General features: G+C 35.2%; 3 protein-coding genes across 3 annotated transcripts; 1 reads left to right on the plus strand and 2 right to left on the minus strand.

Moving 5' to 3' along the window:
* Window positions 1–1,209: 1,209 nt before the first annotated feature.
* LOC143551352 (UPF0496 protein 4-like) lies at window positions 1,210–2,256 on the minus strand. Its single transcript, XM_077041809.1, has one exon. It carries the CDS (start codon window positions 2,254–2,256, stop codon window positions 1,210–1,212), a length of 1,047 nt encoding a protein of 348 aa, XP_076897924.1.
* A 6,773-nt stretch (window positions 2,257–9,029) lies between these two features.
* On the plus strand, window positions 9,030–9,697 carry LOC143551353 (large ribosomal subunit protein bL12c-like). Its single transcript, XM_077041812.1, has 2 exons — window positions 9,030–9,341; window positions 9,626–9,697. The coding sequence occupies exons 1-2, from the start codon at window positions 9,030–9,032 to the stop codon at window positions 9,695–9,697; spliced, it is 384 nt and encodes a 127-aa protein (XP_076897927.1).
* A 2,497-nt stretch (window positions 9,698–12,194) lies between these two features.
* Window positions 12,195–13,727, minus strand: LOC143551365 (pentatricopeptide repeat-containing protein At1g11630, mitochondrial-like). Its single transcript, XM_077041821.1, has one exon. It carries the CDS (start codon window positions 13,622–13,624, stop codon window positions 12,413–12,415), a length of 1,212 nt encoding a protein of 403 aa, XP_076897936.1. The 5' UTR covers window positions 13,625–13,727; the 3' UTR covers window positions 12,195–12,412.
* Between the last annotated feature and the right edge of the window lie 1,664 nt (window positions 13,728–15,391).

Genomic DNA, 15,391 nt, shown 5'->3' on the forward strand with positions numbered 1-15,391 from the left:
TGCAAGCATGTGATGCTTGAGCATAAGTTTTGGCTTTGTGCCTTGATAATATCTTTGATTTCTAATGTCTTGTATATATCTTGTGGGTTGACCCGCCCCGCTCGATGCTGAGGCGGGTACATACCTCTTCAATACATAAGACGATTGCAAAGATTAGGTTAAAATAGAGAATATGATGCAAGTTTTGTTATAGTTGCAATAGTTGTGGTATAATTGCCAAGGCCGATGGCTTCTTGGCCTAGTAACATATGTTTTTTTATCTATACCACATAATGAGCAATTAATGGGTTTTAGAAACGGATTTTTAAGGCGCGTGCTCGCTCTTAAAAATTCAAATATATAAATGATAATGTATTATTTTTAAATAAAACTATTTGCAAGATAACAAACCTTTCGTTTAGTTTAACCTTTCCAAATCAATGACTCTTTTTATGAGTTAATTTGACTAAGGCATTTATGGATGATCAAACATTCATATTAAGAAAGTTATTGTATATGAAACCAAAAATGATATCTATACCAACACGCATTGCACCTCTAATTTTATCTTATCCTTAACACCAAAATGAGTAACATAGATTTATGTCATCTTTCCTTAGAAACAACATATGAAATAAGAAACGAATTGTCTTCTTTTCCTTCTAAATTTCGCACGCCATAGACACTCGATACTGATTATGGGAACCCATCATCACCATGGAGCCGTGGAGCTGCAAATGACGACGCTACAAGGTTGACATACAATATAAGAATATAATCATCTTTACCTTCTTTACCTTCTCAATTTTGTGCATCGTAGACACTCGATACCTATGAGTTATAACCAATGATGATTATTTACGATTATTATCCTTGTTTTACGATACTTTTATTATAAACTTTAACGTCTTATGGACGAAAGTAGATGCGCAATTACAATAATAATACTCAAATCTATATATAATATAATACAAATCTAAGCATTTACACACACATCATTTAATGTATTATACATACTATTATATGAGTTTGTAATGTATTATACATTTATACATATTGTTATATATAATAAAGTTAGTAAACCATATATTATCAAACCTTTAATATGCACAGTTGATGTTATAGAATATTTTACTAACTTTATATATATTTAATTAATAAATATTATTATTATTATATTAATTCTCACTACAAACCAACCCCACACGGCACATCAAACTCACACACCAACTACCAATCACCCTTCCTAACGCCGTCTAATACACCGTTACGCGTCTTCAACACACTACCAAACAAACCGTTAACGCCGTTAGTCAACTCATCCACACCACCTGAAAACCTAACCACCGCCTCCGTCAACTCCTTCACGCCGTCCACCAGCCGTAACCGGTTCTTCTCTCCGAAGTCGGCAGCCACGTCATCGATGACGTCACACACTGCTAAAGCTCGTCTCGCCGTATCTTCAACCTCCAGTAACCGCCTCTTTTGACCGCCGTTGACCGAGTCAAATATCACCTTCCATACGCCGTTGACCGAGGCAGCAAACAGGAACTCAGCCGGAACTCGGACGTTAACCAGATCTGAGTCATCTAAGTCACCTGAACGTCCGTACAGCACGGTCACCAAAAAACCGGTGACAAAAACAGACAACGCGCCGAGCGCGTGTAAAGTACGCGCCACCGGATCTCCACCGTCGCCTGCCGTAAACTTTTTCACGGCGAGGATCAATTCTCCGATCAGATCCTTAGCGCGTTGAGCTTTCTTCGGCGAGATACTTTCCGTAGAGTGTACGGACTGTACGGATCTCATCAGCGTATCCTTCGCCTTCTTCAGCTTCTCAGCCGCCGGAATCTCGCCGGAGGAGTTAACATCCATCAGCCGGAGGCTCAGCTTCAACAGCATCCGACGCTCCGTCAGCTGCTTAACCGCTGACGTAATCAAATTCGTCAGATCTAGCACCTTCTGACTGTACTCCATGTACAAATCCTGATAATAATCAGATCCAGATCTCAAACTCGAGATCTGTGAAATCTGACTCTCGGACTCGAAATGAACCGTTGAGATAAACGTAACGGCCTTCGTCATCCAGCTTAAGCTGAAAATCGATGAAGTAAAAGCATCGGATGACGGAATTAGGTTTTTGAGGTGATAATTAACCTTCTCATCGAAGGCTTTAGCTGCTAATTGATAGGTTTTGGATGATATAGATACAGGTGAGTTTTTGTTGCGTGTTAGTTTGAAATGTGAAGTTAAGTGAGTTTTATCGACGAGAAACATGACTTACAGTTGTGTATGTATATGATAGAATAAGTTGCCGGAGATGATAGGTTATCTTCCCCGGAGTTAGGGTTTGGATTATTATTGATATGTTTGATATTGGAATGGATTTATTATTATTATTATGATGAAAGACGTGGATTAATATGAGGAATGGTTTCCGGGAAGATAAGGAAGCTTGTGGAATTCCTGAATTGCCCTCATTGACCGTTTTTTATAATGTGTTGTTTTTTTCCTTTACAGGGGTTGTTAATAAACCAAACTGAATCCGACCGAATAAGTAATTGCTTATGCTCATTTGTTAAGTTTTTATTGAATAAGTGAACGGTTTATGAGCGTCTAACTGAACAAAATTTATTGTTTGTGGTCGTTTATGAATAATGAATTTGTTATGTAAATTGTTCATGAACGCAAATGAATGAATACTAATGAACACAACTAATGTTTTATTTGATTTGACATGGTAGTGAATATTCTCAACGGTTTAGTCCGGGTACTAGGTATATGTTATTTTTATTTTTTTAGAACGTCGACAGTCTACGGTATGACTGGGAGGATAGGGTGGTCGCAGGTCGGTTTGCGACCGACCCCTGTTTTGAACCCCATATCGCTTTTCTCCCCTGAAGCCATTTGACATTAGTTGCACAACCACAAGAGTCGAAACTTTCTGGTGTGACATAAGCAAGATAAATCATATGTTTTGACTCGGATTTGAACCGACGACATTCCGAATAAAGCGTAGTTTTTATCGTTATTGTCATGACCAATTTGGCATGTCCGGAAGATTTATGTTATTTTATTTTTTGTTTAGCATTCATATTCAGATTTTAATTTACATATACGTAATCACATAATACTGTGCCACTTTTTAAAAAGCACTTAACATATATCGGTGCTAAAATCGTGAAATGCACTTTTAACGGTTTATTGTGGCCAGTTGCTAAAAAGCACTTAATAAAGCTTCATATAAAAGCATTTGGAAAAGTGTGTGGGTATTAAAAAGTATAAAATCATTTCAGGAACATGCGTTTCACTTAATTGTCATATGGATTTTATCTAACCATTTTTTTAAAGCATTTAAATGAATAAGCAACTCTTTAAAAAAATTCTATATTTCAACTTCACCAAATTGGTAGTAATATTGTGTTATTCTTAAAACCAAAAAAATGGACAAACAAATATAAATATTTCATTTTTAAGAAAACAAAAATAATATGTAGCAAAAGGCCATGTATAGGTGGTAATGTGAGTGGATTGAGTTGGGTTGGGTTGGGTTGGGTTTTGGTGATTGGTTAAATAGGTATAGGTTAAGATGGATATGGTTCAGGATAGATTTTTAAAATAGAGGGTTAAGATGGGTATGTGTCAAAAATTAATAAAAAAATAATAACTCAAAATATAAATCAAAAACGCAAAATGTAAAATAACCAAAATGCTTCTACCGTCATCCTCATTTATTAAAATATAAAAAAAAATCCGTTTTGTATCGTTCAGGTTTGTTTTTTATCGATTTTTTCCTGTTCGGTTTTGCTTTTTTTCATTTCGGTCGGTTTTGGTATCTGTTCGGTTTCAGTGATTTCGGTTTCGCTTCCTCGGTTTCTATTCGGTTTCATGGGTTTTGTTTAAAATAAAATTGAATGAAGCTTGTTTAGTGCATTCTAACTCATAAACAAACTCATTCTAACCTATAACCAAAAGTCACTAGCATTTTCCCAACTCATCTTGACATCCTTTAAAATTCTTTTAATTCAACCTAATTCATTTCAATTTTAAAAATTATCCAAATTAACCCAAAACAATCCATTTGGGTTTGTTTTGCCACCCTTGACCCATGAGGTATGCTAATATGGTTCATGGGTGTGAAAAATGGCATGTAGTCGTTACGTTATATTGGTGGGTGGTTTCACTTTACGTACGGAGTGGAAAATGTCTTGTCATTCTTATTTTTTACATTGATAATTTAAAAACAAGAAATTTTTTTTTGGAAACACACTAACATAAAACAAAATACCCCTATTGACAATCTTGACTCAAACCCTTTCAAATGAGTCAATTTGAGTTGTTTTAAAAGTTAAATGAGTTGGTTTGGGTAAAAAGTTTTAACTAAATGTGTCAAAATAAGTCATTTGAAATTCCATCATTTTATTTTCAGGTCAAAATGGGTCGACAAGTTCAAAGAAATGGGTCGATGTGGGTTAGTGTCCTAAGGAAATGTGACGGGTTTCAGATCGGAACGAGTTTTCGTACAAGACAGGTTTCGGCACGAAACGGGTTTCAGATCGGAACGAGTTCGGTTCAGGTTTCAAGTCAACACGAGTTCGGTCTTGGTTTCTTTTGTTTCTTTCTGGTCAATTCCAGACTCGTTTTTGTTCATTTTTTTCAGTTTTGTTTTTGTTCGGTTTGAATTCTTTTAGTTTCGTTTTGATTGATTTTTTCGATTTCGATTGATGTGGTCCAGTTTTGGCTTTTTGTTTCTTTGTTTCATTTTCGTCGATTCTTTCGGTTTCGGTTCAATTCTAGATGGTTTTTTTGTTTTTTTTTGTTTTTTTTTTGTTTTATATATATGGAACGAGGAGAACGTATGAAACATTTTAGTGTTTTTATTTTTTTTTGTTTATGATTTATATTTTGAGTTATAATTTTTTTGTTGTTATTTTTGAATATTTTTTTGAGAGTTTTTGATCTTAATAGAAAACCTTTCAAAAAAAATAATTAAAAAAATCATAACTTAAAATATAAGTAAAAAACGAAAAGTCTAAAAAAACTAAATTGTTTCCGCCGTTATTTTAGTTCATTAAATAAAAAAAAAACCCGGTTTGACCCTGACCTATTTTGACCCAAACCAAAACAACCCTTTTTTTAATTGACTCGTTTTGACCCAAACTAATTTTGACTCATGACTCATTTCAACCCATGACTCGTTCGACCCAACCCAACCCAACCCAACCCAACCCAACCCAACTCATTTGCCACCTTTACCTATGAACCATCTAAATTTGTATAAAGATTTGAACTCTACACATTTTAGATAAGGGGTGACGTCTTACCCAACATTATGTCAGTTGTCGACGTATGAAGATTTTAGATAACCACTAAAAAACAAAATATAACAAAAAACTACAACCAAAGGTTTCTCATGGGAAGGAGTTATCACATTAAAGAAGTTCTCTCGTAAAATGAGGTTTCTCATGGGAAGGAGTTATCTCGTAAATCAAGATTGTATATAAAGGTTTACTATTTGTAAGCACATTATTTTTTGATCATTTTAGTGTGTATTTTCAATGGTGTGAGATAAAAAGACCATTAAAAGATACACATCTTGATGACAAGGACTCAAATTTGTGTGTATGTGTATATGTATGATGAAAATCATTCGGCCATAGTTAATTAATCATTCAACTATCATTATATCACATGATTTGTTATTCAATTTATAGTTTGTTATTGATTAATCTAATTATCCGTCTCAGTTATCAAGTGCAAAATGTTTAAGAGGATCGAAGTTAAGTTTACACCAGCCCACAACGTCATCCACACCCCCGCATCCAAGGGTCTAAGATTGTATAATATTTTCTTATGTATCACATCAAATTACTAATATATCGGAAGAGATAAATATATCATTATACAATTAATTAATTTTAGCTATTAGTGTTAGAACACTTCATGCAAATGTTGATTCATTTTTCACATTTCTTAACTTAAAGTTGGTTATGTATCAAATGCACCATCGTAATCAAATTTAATTGAAGCACATAAAATGGTTATGTAACAACATAATCATATATACGTATGACAAGTGCTACGGTGTTATTGTGGACATCTGCTTAAATATTCCGACTGAATTAAGCATATCCATATATACAAAGACATTTAACATAGACTCAACTTTAAATTCAGAGATTTGTTGACGCTTATACATGTTGTGTTAAATACAACAAACGTCACTTTTTTAATTGCCTCTTCTTCTTTCTTAGTTCTTACCACCTATGATTATCATTAATATGTCATTAATATGTCGTATACAAATGTTTATGCAATTTTTATAATTATTTTATGATAATTATACGTAAACTAGAATTAATGTTATCATTTTAAATCATATTTAAGTGCGTCTATAAGGTTGACACTAAACATTGATATCGTACAAACCAGTTGTACACGTTCCTTATGTTTTGTTGGCTTTGTTTTAGGCAAGGGATCCTCTCACACCACCCTGGATCTTCATACACCATTTTTTGTCCTATATAGCTCGTATAGGGCTATACGGTCGTATAGGACCTGAATCGTGTCAGAGGTTATCTACCATCGTTTATTGTGTCTCGTATAGTCCTATACGGGTCGTATAGGCCTATACGGCCGTATAGACACTTTTTAAAAAAAAAGAAATGATGACCATATATACAATATATGTGATTTATACGGGTCGTATTTGGCTCGTTTATAGACACTTTTAAAAAAATAAATAATAATGACCATATATACAATATATGTTATTTATACGGGTCGCATTTGGTTCATTTATCTTAATGGGTTCAAATGTTGAGCTCAAGCTTAGCTCGTCAAAAGCTCAAGACTGTCTAGGCATATTTGTTGCTTACATATAATAAAAATTTGATGTTTTTTTAACATCTAGTCAACATACATTAAAATAAAAATGCACCCCAAAATTTGAGGTTTTTTTAAATCGTTTTCCGGCAGCGATTAAGGCAGTCTGAATGTTTCTGCAAATGTTTTCTATACGGTCGTATAGCCCTATACGACCGTATAGCTTTTATTTTCTATATGGTCGTATAGCCTTATACGACCGTATAGCTTTTATGGTTTTGTCTGAATGCAATACGAGACATTTAATGCCTATACGGTCGTATAGGCCTATACAGTCGTATAGGCTGCAAAAAGTTGTTTTTTTGTCTCCTTGTCAGACATGTATACCCTATACGACCGTATAGGCCTATACGAGCCGTAAAGGCATGTGGGGGTGACGTGAGAGGATCACATCCCTTGTTTTATTTTTCTTTGCAAGTCAACGTCAAACATGGATGCTTCACGCCTCCATTCTCTTAAATCAGTTATTATTATTTTTTCTTATATCTCGACATAAGCCAAGAGGCAGATCTTGTGCCACTCCACCTGGTCGTATGAAACTGGCATGCATCCTGGCTCCCGAGACTCTTTCATAGAATTCCAACAATTTTTCCCGCTCCTCAAAAGCCCACAGGAACGGAGTTGATGCTCCCACATCCATAGCATGAGTAGTTAAAGCAAGTGAATGATTTGAAATTCGAGTTATTTCACGGAATAACACTCGTATATATTGAGCTCATAATGGTACCTTGCAATTCAAAAGTCTCCCTACGGCTGAAGAATGAGCGTGTTCTTGGGCCATCATAGAAACATAAAAGTACATATATATAATAAGCTCGTTTAATAAACAAGTTCAAGCTTTACTTATCGAGCTCGAGCCGGCCCACAAGCCTAAACGAGGCTGTCATTATATAATTTTTTTGAAATATATATGTAATAATTATTAATTAATAAATATAATGTTATGAATAAATAAATAAAAATAACTAAATAATATATATTCTTTTATACATAAAACTATAATAGAAAAAACTATATAAAAAAATAATTGATAAATAGTAACGAGCCGAGCTCGAGCTTTGAAAATAGGGCTCGAAACGAGCCAAGCTCGAGCTCCGTGTAAGTTAAACAAGCCAAGCTCGAGCCTAGTCGAGCTCGGCTCGGTTGCACCTCTATGATTGAAAATTCTAGTTCTGTTATAGACAAATATGTAGATTAACTGTAGTTGTTCTAAAAAAACTATATTAATATAAGAAAAGAAGCACAGTATAAATATATTGTTTTTTGGCCCAATTACAAATTTTGTCCTTTAAAAAAAGCCAAATTACGGTTCGTGTCCTTTCCTTGCAGGTGGTGTCCTTTAAACTTTTTTTTCCTACAAGTTTTGTCCTTTACGCTAACTGGGTTAGAAAAAGTCAGTTAAGTATGACATGTGCCAGACATGTGATGGGCATAATTGTAATTTTAGTGTATCTTTAAATTAAAAAAAAAAAAGAAAATGTTAAGTTTCCCCTCCTTTCTCTCTTCTTTCTCTCTAAGCCACCACCATCACCATGAACTCCGGCCACCATAAACTCCGGCCACCGCAAACGATCCCTATCACCCGAACCCGACCCATCCTTTTCCAAAACCCGTATCCCTATCACCTGAACCCGACCCATCCTTTTCCAAAACTCCGGCCACCATGAAGCCCAAACCCACAGCTACCGCCACACACCAACCTTTCTTAAATCGGCCACCGCCAGCCACCGTCACAAATTCCGGCCACCAGAAACAACCACACCACCATACCGCAACCACCACTACACAAAAGCCAACACCTGCAACTGCCACCATACCGCAACTCTCTCTCACTCTCTCTAGAGCAAACCTCCACCACCGTCCACTCCACCTGCCGCCACCATACCAGCACCATCCAACTATAACCACCTTCATTATCTGATTCTTATTCACCTTCATCAAATCCCCTTAATCCTATTCACCTTAATCAATTGCTTCATTTCAATTTCAACCTCTGTTACAAAAAAGGTGGGTTTGGGTTTCCCAACATATCCACAAATAGTTGATTCTTCTTCCTTGCCGGTCGGAAAAATGACCAACCCATTCATTTTCTTTCATCTAAAATCAACCAAACCTGTCAATCCTCTTATCCTGTCGTTTCTTCAGTCTCTCTAAACTCTGCTTCAATGGCATCATCTTCCACACTCTCTACGGTGACTCTACGCGCCTTCTCTTATCCTCCACGCGCCACCACCACCACTCAATGTCTTTCCCCCAAACAAACCCTAGAATTCGGCCCCAAACTCACCCACCGGTCCACATTCCTCCGTCCAGTCGCCGCCGTGGCAGAGGAGAAAGTCGTCCAGCTGGGCGATGACATCTCAAACCTAACCCTAGCTCAGGCACAGTCTCTGGTCGAGTACCTTCAGGACAAGCTCGGAGTCACCGCCGCCTCATCGGCTTGTTTCCAGGAGATGGTGCCGGATGTGGTGGTGTTGGTGTGGAGAGAGAGAGAGAGAGAAGATGGGAAGAGAGAGAGAGAATCATTTTAATATATATTAGACAAATTACAGGCGAAAAGACAAAAATGCCCTCACATGCGCCTCACGTGAGGGTATTTAACTGACTTTTTCTAACCCAGTTAGCGTAAAGGACATAACTTGTAGGAAAAAAAAGTTTAAAGTACACCGCCTGCAAGGAAACTTAGAAAAGGACACGAACCGGTTTTTGGCTTTTTTTAAAGGACAAAATTTGTAATTCTGTCCGTATTTGTAACTTGTAGAATGACTTGTTTCACAAACCAAATGATCAAATATCGTACAAACCACTTGTATACGGTCCGTATTTTGGTTGAACCCGACAACTATCACGTTATTTATGTTTTCTGTTTCTTTATAAAACAACATGGATGATGCTTCAAGCTTCCATTTTCCTTAAATCAGTTTGTAGCTTTTTATATTTACTTTCCCAAAATAGTGTTTCAGACATCATCAAAAGTATATATGGTTACACATGGTACTGTTACAAAGATATTATCATTTCATCTAAAGCTTGTAAAGAACCGAACAAGCATGTTCGTGTTTTGTACCTTTAACTTGAACTTAACAAACGATCGAACACGAACAATTAAACGAACATGGTTTTTTGGTTTGTGTCCATTCCATATGAAAAGGTGCATGTTCATGTTCATTCGATAAGACAAGAAACATGCTCATGTTCGCTTACGTTCGTTCTTAACAATATAAGCGAACGGTTCAAACGAATATGATTGATTGACCATAGATGAGAAAGCATAATTGAGCTAAAATTAGTGAATAGTAATGTGGAAAACAATGTGTTAGCCTAAAAAGTAATTAAAACTAGACCAAGTAGTAATAAACCAACACATTTTAAATGAACATATTAACACACGTTAACTAACGAAAACAAACAAATGTAAGCTAATGAACGAGCATAAACAAATTTAAATGAACAAATGTAGACGAATAAATATAACATAACGAGACATGTATTCATGTTCGTATGTTTAACTTAAATGAGTACAATCTTTTCATTTTGTTTCTTCCGTTTATTAATTGATGAACTTCCTGCCGAACGGTGTTTTTACTGAACGTTTGATTATTTTACAATCCTAATTTCATCAAATAGCGATCCTTGCCATCCGTGTCCATTTGTTTCTAGTGTTAAGTCAAGCCAAGTTGGGTAATACTGTCATTTCATCAAATAACAAATACGGATATTAAAAATAGGATGCATAGCTAACCACACGACTAACAAACCCAACCTAGGAGTTCTGTTTTCTTGATTCCAAACATCTTGTTAAACGACTATCAACAAAGTTGATCTCAACCGCTTTTAATACGACCTCACATCAATCCCATACATGCATGGACTTCACCGATGCAAGGCACATTGCCTCAACCTGAAACGGTGACCCAGAAAATACTAGTACTGATCGACCCAAACTATGGCCCTTGAAATATGAAGATTAATGCATAACGGCTGAAAGTGCAATTCCTTTTATTTAGTTTCCATTTCCAAGATACCAACCATGACCTTTGTGATCACAAATTTAAAGGTAACAAAGAACAAGAACTGTACTAGCTACTCTAAACATGTCATCACGGAGATCATGGCTAATAACTAGGCAATGGAAACTAAATATAAAGGACTGCACTTTGACACTTTATCCTGCCTTTAATCGAATTTTTTACCAAAATAGGTTGAGAGGAAAAAGTATTTACCTAAATGGATGATTTGAAAAATATTTACTAAAATAGGTATTTTTTTTAAATCTCTAGTTTCTCACTCATAATCTTATTGGGTCATTGGATAAAAGAAGATTTATAATAATAAAAACTAAAAAAAAGCTTCTAATAAACTTTTAACATTTTATTGTACTGTTATATTTTTTTTACCAAAAGTTGTTATTTTAAATATTTTTAACTCACGTATCTGTAAACTGAGTTGCTCCTTTATTTTTTTTTATTTCGTTCTAAATTTTATATATTAATAATAATGATATCTTAATTTCTTTATATTATTTTGTGTAAAACAAATTACGTTTATTAATACAATACCTTTTGATCATCTATTTAGATATCTTCAATCTTTTATCAGTAGAATTAATTTTTATTTGTGTTCTGTTTATTAAAGTTTGTTGAAAAACCAAGAAAAAAAAACACTATAAGGTTACATATAAAATGTATATAAAAATTAAAAACATAAATGTTCATAAAAATATTTTTTTAAAAGCTAAAAAATATTAAAAAAGTACGTTTGTAACAGAGTTATTAAACATTTATAACTTTCCTTTGATTTAATATTATCCAACTAAATATTTTTATTATATTTTATTAGAAACTTTTTTCTTTGCTTTTTTGGAATGATATTTCTTTAAAAAATATAGAACCTTTTTTATTTAATAAGATTAGGAGTGAAGGTGAATGGTGGAGTTTTCAAGAAAATATCTATTTTGGTGAATAAGTTTTAAATCACCCATTTTGGTAAATAGTTTTTCCTCTCCACCTATTTTGGTAAAAAACTCGCCTTTTATCATCATATATCTCAAGGGCCTCCTATTGTTTCTTTTGGGCCTAGCACTACATCCAGGGCCACCATTGCCAGCAAAGCCAATGATGCCCTGCACAGGTCAAGTCCACGCCTACATGGAACTGTTGTCAGGTCTCGTATCATATTTCATCAAATTATCAAACAAGTAACATAAACCAATTCGTTTTTAATGGTCAAACTACAAAAAAGTGTCTTACTTTTCTTAAGATTTAAACTGCTTAGATGGATCTTCTATGAGATCACTCTACCAATCTTTGTAACTGTTTATAACTAACATATAGTGCAAAAGCATTATTAACATGGTATTCAAGCTAACAGCCAAGTTACAATCCACGAAAGTGTCGGTTCAATCAAAATCAAATATGACTAAAAGGGTATAAACCTTAGTAATCAAAAGAACCACCGTCGAATCAAATTCTAACCACTAGGCAAGAATATCACATATAACAAGTAAATAACTTAAAACAAGACACCATCGTACCTTAGGCTCTTCGGTTTATATAGGAAGACTCGCTTCAATTTTTCCCCATGATTCTAACGCAGACCCTCTAAGCCGTTTCTTGAAATCTCCAACAATCTCCTTCGCTTCATCCGCTTTCGATTCTTTAACCAACTCATTAACCAAAATCTTCGTGGCTTCAAACGGCGGAACCCATTTCTTGTTAATAATATCCTTACACACTTTCAACCCACCGTCAATCTCACCCTCTACAACCATATGCTTCATCAACGTATAATAACCAAAAGACGTCGCCTTTACATACCCATCACTCACCATTTTCTCAAGAACCGTCCTCGCAGACTCGAAATCACCAACCTTACAAAACCCGAAAATAATCGCGTTATAACTCGATGAATCCGGCTCCACGCCTTTCGATATCATCTCATCCAACAACTTCCTAGCCCGAGCACACTCCTTATTCTTACAATACCTCATAATCCTATAATTATAGGTAACCAAATTCGGCTCCAAACTCTTCTCCGTCATCCGTTTCACCACCGTATCAAACGCACTCTTTTTCCCACTTTCCAAATACCCTCCCAACAATATATTATACGAACCCACATCCGGTTTCACATCACCTTTACTTTCCATCTCAGTAACCAACGCCTCCGCCTCGTCAACCCGACCCGCTTTTATACGCGCCTTTAATACCAAATTAAACGCCTTAACACCGGGTAAAACACCCGACTTCTTCACGAACGATTCATACGTCTCATGAAACTTCTCATCATAAATCTTGTTATCTAGCAACACCGTAAGCACCCCGCAAAGCGATTTTTCGGTAACCGGGCATTTTTTTCTTTCAAGCATTACATCGAACACCTGGAGTGCATTGTCCACCATGCCAGCTTGAGAGTAAAGCATCACAATCCGAAGCCAGAAACCTTCAGAGGCTAACTGGGTATGTGGAGAATCAGTGATTGATTTGGATAATATGCGGTCAATGAGGTCGAACCGTTTGGATCGAGTGAGTTTGTGTACGGAAAGAGTGAACAAAGGCTTGTAGCGTCTGAAAATGGGTATTGAAATTGATGATTCGAAGAGCTTGGCGAGCTTAAGTGGGTCTTGTTCGGATTTGATGGCGGATTTTAAAGCTCGAAATGAAGTGAGAGATGTTGTTGATGATGATGAAAATGGGTGTATTGAAATAGGGTTGTGTTTAGTGATTGAGAGTCTGGTGAGTCTTGAAATGTAAGCCGCCATTGTTGTGTTTGAGGGTTTTGTTCAAGGTGTAAAAAACCCTAATTTGGGGAAGATGATGAGTGTTTAAAGATCTGTAAATGTGTTAGTTTTTTTTTAAGGTTGAATGATATTAAATTTAAAAGTATAAAAACTAGAAAGTAAATATAAATTTTATTATTTAGTGTCGGATTTAGGAATTTCTGCATGTTAGGGAACAAATGGGTCGGGCTAAAACGAAAACGAGTCTGGTCAAAACAATGTTTATTGGAATCGTGGACTAAAATTGATTTTTTTAGAACGACTTTCTTTTTTTGTGTTTTGGCCATTGACTTTTCTGATTTAGAGAACCTCGTGCCCCATTCTCACCTATGTTGTCTTAATCGAGTCCACGCTAGTTTCAGAGTTTGGCTTGAGCGTTCGTCCGGGAAGCCATACAACCGGCTGCCACTTGACAACCGTTGTGCCGCCACAATTATAGAAAACTCTCTGACGTAGCATACAGTGGAACGAAACCCCGGACGGGCTTAGGATCCGAACTAACAACCTCATAAGGTCTACCTCAAATCTTTTATTGTCAGTATTTACCCAAAGTGACACGAATAAAGATCAAACTTAGCTGTTTATTTAATAACTCAAGTTTTCCTACAACTAGGTGACTCATTCTAATCATAGAAACAAAAATTGATTTTACATGTTTGTTTGAATTAGAGAAGCCAATACTTATTTTTCTTTTTAGAAGTTTTTAATGGGTATATATCAAAAAATCAAAAACTTAAAATATATTCGTTTGATTAAGGGTTTTAATATTAGTAATTCGAATATATAACTAATAAGTAAATGGTGGGTCTCATTTACAATGTTTTGAGATTGAAATGGCACTTATACATTGAGATGAAATTCTTGAAGCACAAGATTAAGCAATAAAAGACGTACATTTTACCCTTGGCTTCGGCATGAATCCGCCCTAGTTAATTACACATAGTAATTGTTAGTTATTTACTATTAGTGGTTTAGAAGTTTTGTGAATTGAGTAGATTTGCACCATGTGGTGGAGACTTATGAGGTTACACCTTTTGACACCGAACTTATGCATGGTTAAAATATATATTCGTAATTTGGTTGCGTATATTATTAGTTAAAGTCGTATCATAATCCAGAGAGTTTGCAATGAATTCATGTAGTTTTTGATCCAATATTCTAACATGACTAAAATGTTATAATTACATGATTCACCTGTTATATTAAAACGACAAGTTTCTTTTCAATATTAATGTGAGGCTAGTCTATTTGGTAGAGACACTTAACTTTTAAATTAGAGGTCTCAGGATAAAGATGAGCAATACGGTAAAAACAATAAATAAACAAAGATACTTAATGGTAATTCACCATGAATATATATTGGATTTATTTGAATCTACAATCCTTTAATATGATTAGTTACATGATTAATCTTGTTTATTCTTTTTTTCCAAGAAGCTAGTCACACACAAGTTACTAATCCACCTAATTAAGCATAATTTCATTTAACATTTACAATCTTATGTGAATTAAAAGTCTAATTAAAAACTTTAAATAGCTTGTAGCTATATCTACAAGGACTAGTATCCCAAACCGAATGTAAAACACATAAAATATCACATCAAAATTTTAAGTTAAATATCTATACAGTCAATGCAGTAGACCTACACATCGGGCAAACATTCTTCGACAATAACCAGCGCTTGATGCATTCGGCATGATACCGATGCCCACATTCTAGTCGCCTCATCACCTCCTTCTTTTCATAGT

The sequence above is a fragment of the Bidens hawaiensis genome, unplaced genomic scaffold (genome assembly GCF_021521415.1).
Source record: "Bidens hawaiensis isolate Kalapana, Puna unplaced genomic scaffold, B.hawaiensis_p1.1 tig00016367_1, whole genome shotgun sequence".
Classification (NCBI taxonomy): domain Eukaryota; kingdom Viridiplantae; phylum Streptophyta; class Magnoliopsida; order Asterales; family Asteraceae; genus Bidens; species Bidens hawaiensis.